Source organism: Oncorhynchus gorbuscha, linkage group LG22, assembly GCF_021184085.1.
Source record: "Oncorhynchus gorbuscha isolate QuinsamMale2020 ecotype Even-year linkage group LG22, OgorEven_v1.0, whole genome shotgun sequence".
Taxonomy (NCBI): Eukaryota; Metazoa; Chordata; class Actinopteri; order Salmoniformes; family Salmonidae; genus Oncorhynchus; species Oncorhynchus gorbuscha.
Window position 1 is genome coordinate 13,640,318 of NC_060194.1, and position 12,824 is coordinate 13,653,141.

The 12,824-nt window shown below is 41.9% G+C and overlaps 1 protein-coding gene across 1 annotated transcript; it reads right to left on the reverse strand.

Annotated features, from left to right (window-relative positions):
- Nucleotides 1-306: 306 nt before the first annotated feature.
- Nucleotides 307-10,982, reverse strand: bpnt2 (3'(2'), 5'-bisphosphate nucleotidase 2). Its single transcript, XM_046321502.1, has 5 exons — nt 10,225-10,982; nt 7,794-7,953; nt 5,291-5,386; nt 4,506-4,667; nt 307-1,845 (listed from the first exon to the last, which is right to left on the reverse strand). The coding sequence occupies exons 1-5, from the start codon at nt 10,561-10,563 to the stop codon at nt 1,574-1,576; spliced, it is 1,029 nt and encodes a 342-aa protein (XP_046177458.1). The 5' UTR covers nt 10,564-10,982; the 3' UTR covers nt 307-1,573.
- Between the last annotated feature and the right edge of the window lie 1,842 nt (nt 10,983-12,824).

The window sequence follows — 12,824 nt, forward strand, 5'->3', positions numbered from 1 at the left end:
CTCATAAGTCAGGGGTGCTGGAAGGTTGGACTCTGCTGGTAGATAACTGTTTGGGCCACTCAGGATTTTAGTTGTACTGTGGTACGTCGTGCCATTGTGTGCCTATAGTGGCCTGTTACTTGAATGCAGAGTTCAATCTCCGACAACAAATCGGTTCAAACAATAGATGGGACTCCAGTACACTCAGAGAGAACAGAATGGCCATGCAAACGTCTCCCTCTTCTGGTAAAACAATACACGTTGTACTGTAGTCTGGACTTTTTGAATCTACCTTCATGTGTTATGTACAGTGAACAGACTTGATCGTTTAGGATTCCATCATTCTGCGTCTTTATTTTTGCTGTAATCTCTTCAAAGATACACTATCTTTTGAAAACATGACAAGTGCTGATAGAAACGGGTTCAATTAATGGACAGGGACAGCTTTGAACCTGTAATTCTCAACAGTGCAACATACGTCAAACGGAAATGAAACGATCTCGATCACGTATGAAGCAGTCATAACCCCGTCACTGATGTCATGCACACCGCCATTTCATTTGAAACACAAGAGGGGAGTTTGAGAGACACAGCTACATGACAGCTATATGCACAGGCTTAGCAATCACATCCAGTTCAGACACAAAACATCTGCACACACGGCACAAAAATAGTCCTTTTGAGAAAGCGCAGTTGGACAATACAGTTAGTATTCACAGTGTTCGTGATATCCATGTATGGATGGTCTACTCCAAATGTCAACAGAACACCCCTACTGTATATTGACAATCTAAAGCATTACCAAAGATCTCCAATATATTGTTGCTAAATTAGCATGTTTAGCTAATAAGTATTTCCACTTAACATACGTACAAAAGCATGGTTTCTAGTAGAGTAGACTTACAAATGCATTGACTAAATAAGCCACGTATGGATTTAACACACTGTATAGCCTTTTTCCCCAAAAGGTGGAGGCGGAGGAGGCTGCGATACAAACTGAACTCTGATGATATTCATGACAAAATAAGGAAACTGTACCTTCACATGCATACAGAACAATCAAATGAATGTGAATCTGAAGGAAGTACCATGCATTAAAGGACAAATCCACTCAAACAATCTTTTGGTATTTTTTCCATTAGTCCACTGTACAATCCCAAAATATCTTGCATGTCAGCAGTTAAGACTTCCCAGGATGTAGGATTTTCACGTTGGGACTGTGTCAAAAGCAAAGATCTACTCAAACTACCATTCCAATATTCAAACTCGATTCGCATTGCAGCAGCCAAAACCCCACCCCTATCATGTAAGGTGTTAAGCGAGAGTTAAACAATTTATCTCCTCAAATGGTTAACCTATCTAGCTTAACAAACATTAACAAATGGAGAAAGGAGTTTGAAGGAGACTGGCGGGCTTTGTAATATATTGCATTATTGTCTTGTCCTCTCATCTGTGCTTGTTAGGTCTTCAAGGCTTATGGTCATCTTGTCCATTTGTCTCTGATCATCTGTGTGTGTGTGTGTGTGTGTGTGTGTGTGTGTACGCGCACGTGTGTGTGTAAATATCTGTGTCTGTGAATATGTGTGTGTGTTCCTCAGTGTTTGTCAGAGGAGTCCCATGCCGGCAGTTTGGCCACCAGGTCCTGGTGGTCCACCTTGACGCTGGCCAGCAGACCCTCCCTGTTGCCCGCGGCCCCCGAGTAGTCTATCTCCTCGCCCTTCAGCGTAGTCATGTGACCTCCCAGGGCCGCGAGCAGGGCGTTGCCGGCGCAGATGTCCCACTTCTTGATGAAGGTGACGTGGATGTACACGTCAGCCTTCTCAATGTCCTCATCAAGGGGGTCCAGCAGAGCCAACACCTTATAGCCTGGGATCAATGGAAAATACAACAGCAATAATTGCAAACCATAGTAATAATGAGCTATATAAACTTAGCAAAAAAAAGAAACAGACCTTTTTCAGGACCCTGTCTTTCAAAGATAATAACCAAATAACTTCACAGATCTTCATCATAAAAGGTTTAAACACTGCTTCCCATGCTTGTTCAATGGACCATAAACAATTAATGAACATGCAACTGTGGAATGGTCATTAAGACACTAACAGCTTACAGTGACGGTGGGAAAGGTCACAGTTATGAAAACTTAGAGGACACTAAGGAGGCTTTTCTACTGACTCTGGAAAAACACCAAAAGATGCCCAGGGTCCCGGCTCATCTGCATGAACGTGTCTTAGGAATGCTGCAAGGAGGCATGAGGATTGCAGATGTGGCCAGGGCAATAAATTGCAATGTCCGTACTGTGGGACGACTAAGACAGCGCTACGGGGAAACAGGACAGACAGCTGATCGTCCTCGCAGTGGCAGACCACGTGTAACAACACCTGCACAGGATCGGTACATCTTAACAACACACCTGCGGGACAGGTACAGGATGGTAACAACTGAGCGAGTTACACAAGGAACGCACAATCCCTCCATCAGTACTCAGACTGTCCGCAATAGGCTGAGAGAGGCTGTACCGAGGGCTTGTAGGCCCGTTGTAAGGCAGGTCCTCACCAGACATCACCGGCAACAACGTCGCCTACGGGTATAAATCCTCCGTCGCAGGACTGGCAAAAAGTGCTCTTCACTGACGAGTCGCTGTTTTGTCTTACATGGGGTGATGGTCAGATTTGCGTTTATCGTCGAGGAATGAGCGTTACACCGAGGCCTGTACTCTGGAGTGGGATCGATGTGGAGGGTCCGTCGTGGTCTGGGTCGGTGTGTCACAGCATTATCGGACTGAGGTTGTTGTCATTGCAGGCAATCTCAACACTGTGCGTTACAGGGAAGACATCTTCATCCCTCATGTGGTACCCTTCCTGCAGGCTCATCCTGACTTGACCCTCCAGCCATACTGCTCGTTCCGTGTATGATTTCCTGCAAGACAGGAATGTCAGTGTTCTGCCATGGCCAGCGAAGAGCCAAGATCTCAATCCCATTGAGCACATCTGGGACCTGTTGGATCGGAGGGTGAGGGCTAGGGCCATTCCCCCCAGAAATGTCAGGGAACTTGCAGGTGCCTTGGTGGAAGAGTGGGGTAACATCTCACAGCAAGATGTTAAGTACTGCACTGCAGTACTTAATGCAGCTGGTGGCCACACCAAATCCTGACCGTTACTTTTGATTTTGACCCCCCCTTTGTTCAGGGACACATTATTCAATTTTTGTTAGTCACATGTCTGTGGAACTTGTTCAGTTTATGTCTCAGTTGTTGAATCTTATGTTCATACAAATATTTACACATGTTAAGTTTGCTGAAAATAAACGCAGTTGACAGTGACAGGACATTTCTTTTTTTGCTGAGTTTACATACCTGAAGTAATTTGATTCCAAAATTACATAACACTTGAAACCAATGTTCCCTCAAACCTTTTGCGAGTAAGTAGCAAATTCTTGGTCTTGTGAGTGAAATTTTGTGCAACTTCAGGCACGTGTTTACAGTGAACACTAAGGCTGTACCCTAACAGTGTAGACAGTAGCCAATAGGCTATTGCGGCTATCTGAGCATAATGTAGGCCAACCAACAAAACCAATTGAGAAAATCAGATAACATTTTTGAATGGAAATACATTTGAAATGTACATGATATAGCCTACAGTAGCCTATATGTGGTGTTCAATGCAGGCCTACATTACATGAGACTTTTAAATCCGATTTTACATTAATTCATGTTTTCTTTTACTTGGTCTAATACCATGGGCCAAATAGATTACCAAATTGCATTGTACTGTGTTGCATGTTGCAAGAAATCCCTTTACAAAATACAATTATTATTACCATATAGAGAATTAGACAATGTAGACTACCCCTCCGCCTATTGGCTTATTTGCATATTTAAGCCGGTCTCAAAATACAACACCGCCCCTTTAATTAAGCTTGGTTGGCTTTTCAAAAAGACAGCTTGAAATGTTGCCTAGACGTTTTGTGCTCTTGCAGGAAGCAGTAACTCCCCATTGCTGACCTATACTGATCTGTAACGGGGCTAATAACTCACTAACTAGAAAAGAATATCAACAAATGTGCACACGCAGCTCTGCGCTCTGATATGAAGTGATCTGAAAAGCGCATTCACTCACGGGTGATTGAAAGACCGCTCGTGGGCTACTCCCCCGCCAAGAGAATTCTAATCCGTTGCACTCTGGATCTGCCTATGACAAAATCACAGACTCAATCTTGCAAAGTTAGACTTGTTTTGGTTTGTTGCATCGAAAAAGGTGCTGATATAATGCCGATATGATCACAGAAAAAACGTTGATCCATATAGTGCAAATTAAAATGGGGCGAAGTGAAGTTTAATGTCTTTCGTCTGCGCGGCAGTCCTGGAGGTGTGCTGCCGCGCAGAACATTGCATGAAACTAACATCCGCAGAAATACGTATGCCTCTCAAAATGTTAAGTAATGACTAATCATAGGTTGCATTCAATCATAGGCGATAGACTACTACCATAACAAATGTGGGTGAACGCTTAAGCACAGCGCTGTACCTGCGCCCCCTGCTGGGAGAATAACTGTAGTGTTGCCGAAGGCCTCCTCGATGAAACCCTTCACCTTCCCGGCATGTGACCGGGACACGATGACCTTGGGGGGGTTCATGTTGTAGGTGGTGCGAGGCTTCATGTTAGACCCATGACCAACCAAGGCCCAAGCTGTGGACAGGAACATATGCTTTAAATAGCTGGAGATGGATTTTTAGTTCCACACCAACAGGACTGGTTACAGTTATGTAATATAGAATGCAAGAAACAGATATAACTGTCAGGAAAGAAACGCCTGTGGGTAGAGGCTAGGCCATGACTTATTTTGGCTGTAACAATAAAGATGAATTGAAATCATTTTCTTTGGGCATGGACGGGACACTGCAAGTCAACACAAACCCACACTCTCCTGACAGTGGGTTCGCACATCCCTTGTCTCGCCATTCAATGGACACAATGCAGCCGTTCACAATCACCAATGAAGCCACTTTATAGTGAGCTCCCCTCCCGGGGGAATTCTCAAAGGAGTGACTTAGCCCCTGTTGTCACCAGTCCACTGACTGGTATATCTTACAGTAGAACAGTGTTGCTCTGTCCTGAACCCAAATTATGTCTCTCCCCCTTCTCTCCAAACCTTGCACTCGTTCACTCCCCTAACAGATTTAAAAGCGTTAGATTAGTGTAGGAAATATGGTGAGCATTTAGTCTACTCAAAAAAATCCCATTCTTTAAACCATTGAGGGAGTGTGACACGTACACATCTTGTATACAACCGGTGACAATGAAAAACCCACCTGTGTATCCTGTGAAAGGTTTGTGGATCACGCCTATGACAGGTTTCCCATCCACGGCCACACACACCATGGTCGTGACATACTTGAGCAGGTTCTCTGTCAATAGGAGAAAGAAAACAATGGGCTCATTGAAACAGGATACAGCTTAGGAAACAGGACACTGCTAAGACAACTACTCTGTAGCTGAGTATAGGTAGCCCCCACAGTCTCATTTCAATCACCCACACAAAGAGTAGAGATCAAACTTAATCTCTGTCTAAATAGTACTTATATATATTTTTTATTTATTTAAATTCTCCATCTTGTCCTATAGTACAGATCTGTCCTAAACTACAGTGCCTTCAGAAAGTATTCACACCCCGATCAATTTTTAACAGAGTGGGATTAAAATAGATTTGTAATTTTCTGTCAACAATCTACACAAACACAAATATATCCCGTGTGGCTCAGTTGGTAGAGCATGGCTCCTGCAACTCCAGGGTTGTGGGTTCGATTCCCACGGGGGACCAGTATGGAAAGAAAGTATGAAGATGTATGCACTCTACTGTAAGTAGTGCTGGATAAGAGCATCTGCTACGTGACTAAAATGGAAATGCATCTTGATTAGATAAGTATTCAACCCTCTGAGACCATACATGTTGCGATTGCAGCTGTGTTTCTAAGAGCTTTGCACACGTGGATTGTACAATATCTGCTGATTATTCTTTACATTTGTCAAGCTCTGACAAATTGGTTGTTGATTATTGCTAGACAGCCATTTTCATTGTCAAGTCTTGCCATAGAATTTCACGACAATTTAAGTCTAAACATTAACTAGGCCACTCAGGAACATTCCATGTTGTGTTGGTAAGTAACTCGAGTGTATATTTGGCCTTATGCTTTAGGTTATTGTACTGCTGAAAGGTGAATTTGTCTTCCAGTGTCTGTTGGAATGCAGATAACAGGTTTTCTAGGATTTTGCCTGTGCTTTATTCTATTTTTTTTTTATCCCAAAAACACCATAGTCCTTGCCAATAACAAGCATAACATGATGCAGCCGCCACCATACTTGAAAATATGAAAAGTGGTACTCTGTGATGTGCTGGACTTGCCCCAAACATAACATGTGTATTAAGGACACTTTTTTTTACAGTATTACTTTAGTGCCTTATTTCAAACAGGATGCATGTTTTTGAATAGTTTAATTCTGTACAGACTTCCTTCTTTTCACCGTCATTTAGGCTAGTATTTTGGATCTATGTTAATGTTGTTGATCCATGCTCAGTTCTCCAATCACAGCCATTAAACTCTGTTTTAAAGTCACTATTGGCCACATGGTGAAATTCATGAGCGGTTTCCTTACTCTCCGGCAACTGAGTTAGGAAGGACACCTGTATCTTTGTAGTGACTGGGTGTATTGATACACCATCCAAAGTGTAATTAATAACTTCACCATGCTCAAAGGGATATTCTATGTCCGCTTCTGTTTTTAAACTATCTACCAACAGGTGCCCTTTGCGAACCATCGGAAAACCTCCCTGGACTTTGTGTTTGACTCAGGTTGAGATTCACTGCTCGACTGAGGGACCTTACAGATAGTTGTATGTGGGTTACAGGGAGGGGTAGTCATTTAAAAATAATGGTAAACACTATTATACAGAGTAGGTCTATGCAACTTGTGAAGCACATTTTTACTCCTGAACTTATTTAGCCTTGCCATAAAAAGGGGTTGAATACTTATTGACTCAAGACATTTAAATTGTTCATGTTTTATTCATTTGTTAACACTTCTAAAAACAAAATGACACTTTGACATTATGGGGTATTGCATGTAGATCAGTAACACAGAATCTCAATTTAATCCATTCAGGCTGTAACAATAAAATGTGGAAAAAGTCAAGGGGAGTGAATACATTATGAAGGCACTGTATTTCTTATCTTGACAATGGCTAACATTGACATGGTATAACAGGACTCCTATTGCTTTAGCACATCTACAGTAGGGCTCCATTTTGACATGGCATCTAGCGGGAAAGCTTAGTATAAGTCTGAACATTAATATAGATAATCAAATCATTGAGAAGGTTCGGCATTAGGCAAACCAGTGTACACGTGTGGTTTCGACGCAGGTTTATGGGTTTGGCAGACTAAATAAAAGGACTAGGGTGGACCATCTTAGGGTAGGTTTCAAGCTCTGGTTAGGATGAAGATTTCATGGCTTGTAAATGCCAGTAGGTACATTTGAGATACAAGTTGTGATAAGAGGTTGTTCTAGGATGTTGTGGTTTTTAGTCAGGTCACGTACAACAAAGGAAAAGGAATAAGGACTTGGGCCTCCCCATGCCACCAAACAATAAGGTAAAACAAGCTACTGAGGAAGGGAGTGGAATGGTGATTATCAGAGCGAGTTCAGTTAAGGTGAGTTGGCAAGAGTTGGGCGTGTCCAGAGGGTAAATAGGGAATTGGTGAGGTGGCATGATCCTTCAGAACACCGACCATAGTGGGTTGCTACATGACACCATACCTGTATACTCTTGAGTGGCGTCCAGTGGGTCTATCCAGATGGTGATACTGTCAGCAGGCACATCCCTGCCCACCTCCACGCTTTTTAGGATGTCAGCAGGGATGTCTCTGTTCCACACCCCCAGCTCATTGTTGGCCTCATCATGCTCTTCAGAGTTCACCTACAAAAGGGACAGAACACACGTAAACATCAGCGTGTAAAAATCAATATCAATACTATGAAGACTAAGGCTGTTCTGTTGAACACGTGGTTATGTTAGAAGTAACGTCGACATGAAGAGACCAATGCCTCTTATGGTGATTGACACTGAACAATACAGGGACAAATAAGAGAGTGCTTTCCATTGCAAACACTCTGGGGCGTAAACAATGGAACTACAATAAGTCATGTTATGTGTCAGTAATACACCTTTCAAACCAATATGTTTTCCCACCAACTTAAAAACAAAACAAAAAAAACTTTAACTACTATTTATTTGAACTTTAACTACCGGAGAACAGTGGTTTAACTGCCTTGTTCAGGTGCAGAAGGACAGATTTTTAACCTTGGCAGCTCTGGGATTCGATCCATCAACCTTTCAGTTACTGGCCCAACGCTCTAGGCTACCTGCAGCCCAAAGGATCCTACCAACTCTTTGCCGACTTTTCTTTATACACGAAAGGTATTGTCGGCGACAAAGCCTCTAATTATATTTCCGCTAAACGACCTAATCATGATTGCAGTGAAGTTCTGCCTACGGCTTAGTATGAAATGTAGCCATAATGCAATGCATTGGCACATACTACGCTCTTGATGGTTGCTAGGCAGTGCCCGTTACTACTATCCTTCTGCTAGTTCTTAACATTGCGAAGCATGTCACATCACCCATCTTTGCATAGTCCACCATATGCATTGTTTTCTTAACCACAACTGGATGGATTTATAAAGAATAACTGTGGGAATAAATATTACTGAATGATACAAATATTGGAATAAAGTAGGCTAATGCCATGGAAGGCATCAAATTGTTGCTTACTGAAACTCCCAGTCATCCAATTGTTATAATACATTTGAAGCAATTGCCTGCCCACGTGTTCAACTATTACAACACCGTTTCATGCTGCTTTGAGACAAGTGTGGGGACTCGTTTTGATACGTCAATCAATGTCCGAATGTTTTTTTCCCCCCACTGAATCTCCGTTTGTACGTTGGTTCGGCTACAATTAGGCTGTAGAAATGTTAGCTGTTGAAATATTACTTGAAACGTATTACAAAAATCGGATTACTTTTGGAGTATTTAGTGACATATGCAGGCTGCATCACATCCGGCCGTGATTGGGAGTCCCATAGGGAGGCGCACAATTGGCCCAGTGTCGTCTGGGTTTGGCCGGAGTAGGCTGTCATTATAAATAAGAATTTGTTCTTAACTGACTTGCCTAGCTAAATGAAAAACTGCTTCTACCTCAAGGTCATCAGACTGAGCCAGGCTTCACCCAGTACCCTACCCTGAACTTAGTCACAGTCACTAGTCGGCTACCACCCGGTTACTCAACCCTGCACCTTAGAGGCTGCTGCCCTATAGGCATGGAACAATGGTCACTTTCATAATGGAACATTAGTAACTTATGTACATACAGTTTTACCCGTTTCATATGTATAAACTATTCTAGTCAAGGCCTATCCTATTCAACTATTGCTGTACATATACTATTCTATGTATTCTTCAGACATGAACAGTATGTGGATAGAACATACACACATATTCCAGACTCAAACATTGCTCATCTTAATACTTATATATTTCTTAATTCCATTCTTTTACTTTTAGATGTGTGTATATTGCGAGATATTACTGCACTGTTGGAGCTTGGAACAAAATAATTTCACTACACCCGCAATAACTGCTACACTTGTGTATGGAGCAATGCAATTTGATTTAGCATACAGGCTGCAAGACCAGTAACACTATTCTACTCACAATATGACACTATTATTTAGAAAATAAATTGTATTATTCTTACGTTTCTTAGGGCCCGTCTAAAAATAATTAAGAATGGACTTCTTTGTGATAGTGTATATTCAATGGATCTATTCAAATAGATGCCCAGCCAAATCGGCCCACGTCTACTCCAGCTCCTAAACATGCACGGGAGATATAAAAGGCTTATCCCGGGAAGAATGTGGTAAAAATTGGTCTGTGTGAATTGGGCACTAAAAAACATTGACATATATTTTTTTTTCAGGCAACATACCAGTAAGTCTATCTGTAAAGGGTATAAATAAACAATGTGGTACACAGTGTGAGCCTGATGACGTGGATGTCGATTAAGGCAGCCCCCTGAATCAGAGGGCTTGGGTTAAATGGAAGACACATTTCAGTTGAACAACTGACTAGGTACCCCCCTTTTCCAACTCCTCATGCACTGATACACATAAATATATATTTTTTTACCTGTACATATGGATAAGTGTTCTTGATAAGATAATACATCTTTCTGTGAGAGTTTAAGTCCCCCTGAGTGAGCTTTTCACTCGCCCCTTCCTTCGTTTTCCCCTTGGTCTTCTCTTCTAACTTGTCCTCTTCTCTGACCCTCTTCACCTCCCGACCGCCCTGGACTGCAGCCTCCACTGACAGTGCGAGCAGGTCGCGGAGATTCACTGTTCTCTTCGACGTGAAAGCAGCTATGCGGCTGGATATAACTCCGGCATACAGGTGGTAGATCACGCCGAGTCCCAATAAGCAAAACACGGCCACTCCAAGTGGCGAAAGACGGATTCCCATAGGAGCCATCGGTTTAGTTAATCAGCTAGCTAGCTAAATGTCACACACAACCACTGCCGGGGTTCGTAAATGCAAGACAATGATAATGATTGCTAGCTAGTTTTCATTTCAAAAGTTATTTACATTCCCAGCTTACGCAGTTGAACAATTTACCTGTGTTGTTTTATGGGTTACCTAGCTATCTTGCTAGCGACATTAGTTAGCTAGCTAACGTTACCTGGAGTGCTATCATTGGCTGTCAAGCAAACGTAGAAAACATGACTTCTAAAGATAACATCAGCTTCCTCATATAGTTTGTTAAATAATATACCACCGGTCAGTACCTATTTCTCAAAAATTCTTGCACGACTAAGGTCAGAAGAGAAAACGAGCAGCATATGAGTAATTGTTTTTGCTCCACGTACACGGTGGGCGGGGTCAGAGTTCAAAGTATCTGATTGTTTCTTTTCCGGGTCACGAATATCTTATGGCCTGTTCAATATAGGTTCATATAAAATGTTTGCGAGTATTTTACATTTTGGCCATTTAGCAGACGCTTTTATCCAGAGTGACTTTACAGTCGTTGCATTTAACTAAGGTAGGTAAGACAACCACATATCACAGTCATTGCAAGTAAGTAACGTTACTTCCCTCCCCCCAAAAATAGTAGTTTCAGTAAAATTAGTGCTATTAAAAGACAAGCGCGAGTGCAATAAATACTTATTTTTACGAAATCATTCCGTACTTCATATATGTTGTTAATTCCGAATGATCATATACATTGTTGCATTTTATTTAACTGCGTTTATCAACCACTAGATGTCAGCAAATACTAACAGCTCTGGTCTAGGTTGAAAAAGTTTGGCATGGGCCCTCAAATCCTGAAAAGGTTCTACAGCTGTACCATTGAAAGCATATTGACTGGCTGTACCACTAATTGGTATGGCAATAGCACTGCCCTCTATACTCCTGTAAACTGGTCATCTTTGTATACCCGTCGCAAGACCCACTGGTTGATGCTTATTTATAAAACCCTCTTAGGCCTCACTCCCCCCTATCTGAGATATCTACTGCAGCCCTCATCCTCCACATACAACACCCGTTCTGCCAGTCACAATCTGTTAAAGGTCCCCAAAGCACACACATCCCTGGGTCACTCCTCTTTTCAGTTCGCTGCAGCTAGTGACTGGAACGAGCTGCAACAAACACTCAAACTGGACAGTTTTTCCTCATTCCCTTCATTCAAAGACTCAATCATGAACACTTACTGACAGCTGTGGCTGTTTTGTGTGATGTATTGTTGTCTCTACCTTCTTGCCCTTTGTGCTGTTGTCTGTGCACAATGATGTTTGTACCATGTTTTATGCTGCTATCATGTTGTGATTCTACCATGTTTTTGTCATGTGTTGCTGCCTTGCTATGTTGTCTTAGGTCTCTGTTTATGTAGTGTTGTGTTGTCTCTCTTGTCGTGATGTGTGTTTTGTCCTATATTTATGTTGTATTTATTTTTTATCCCAGGCCCCTGTCTCCGCAGGAGGCCGTCATTATAAATAATAATTTGTTCTTATCTGACTTGCCTAGTTAAATAAAGGTTAAATAAATAACATTGTGCGGACAGACCAGTACATTACTGGGGCAGAGCTCCCTGCCACCCAGGACCTCTATATCAGGCGGAGTGAAAAGAAGGCCCGGAAAATTGTTTACCCCAACCACCCAAGCCATAGACTATTTTCTCTGCTGCCACACAGCAAGAGGTAACGGTGCAAGTCTGACACCAACAGAGTCTTGAACAGCTTCTATCACAAAGCAATACTATATCTTTATTGACCATAATGCTGCTAATAACAAAATAGCTAACAAAATGGCTTCACGGACTGTTATGCACACTCACAGGGCCCTATATAGACTTGTTTATACTGTATTATTGACTGTATGTTTGTTTTACTCCATGTGTAACTCTGTGTCGTTGTATCTGTCGAACTGCTTTGCTTTATCTTGGCCAGGTCGCAATTGTAAATGAGAACTTGTTCTCAACTTGCCTACCTGGTTAAATAAAGGTGAAATAAATAAAAATAAAATAAAATACTGTCTGTTTCATTCCAACACACACACAAGCGCACACACATAAAATAATTTACTCACTCACACATAATATGTACATACATTTAAACTGACTCTACGTACCCGCACACCCAATCATATGCAAGCTGCTGCTACTCTGTTTATCTTATATCCTGTGTGCAATGCAATTAAAATAATGTGTGCAATGCAATTAAAAGAATAATGACTTA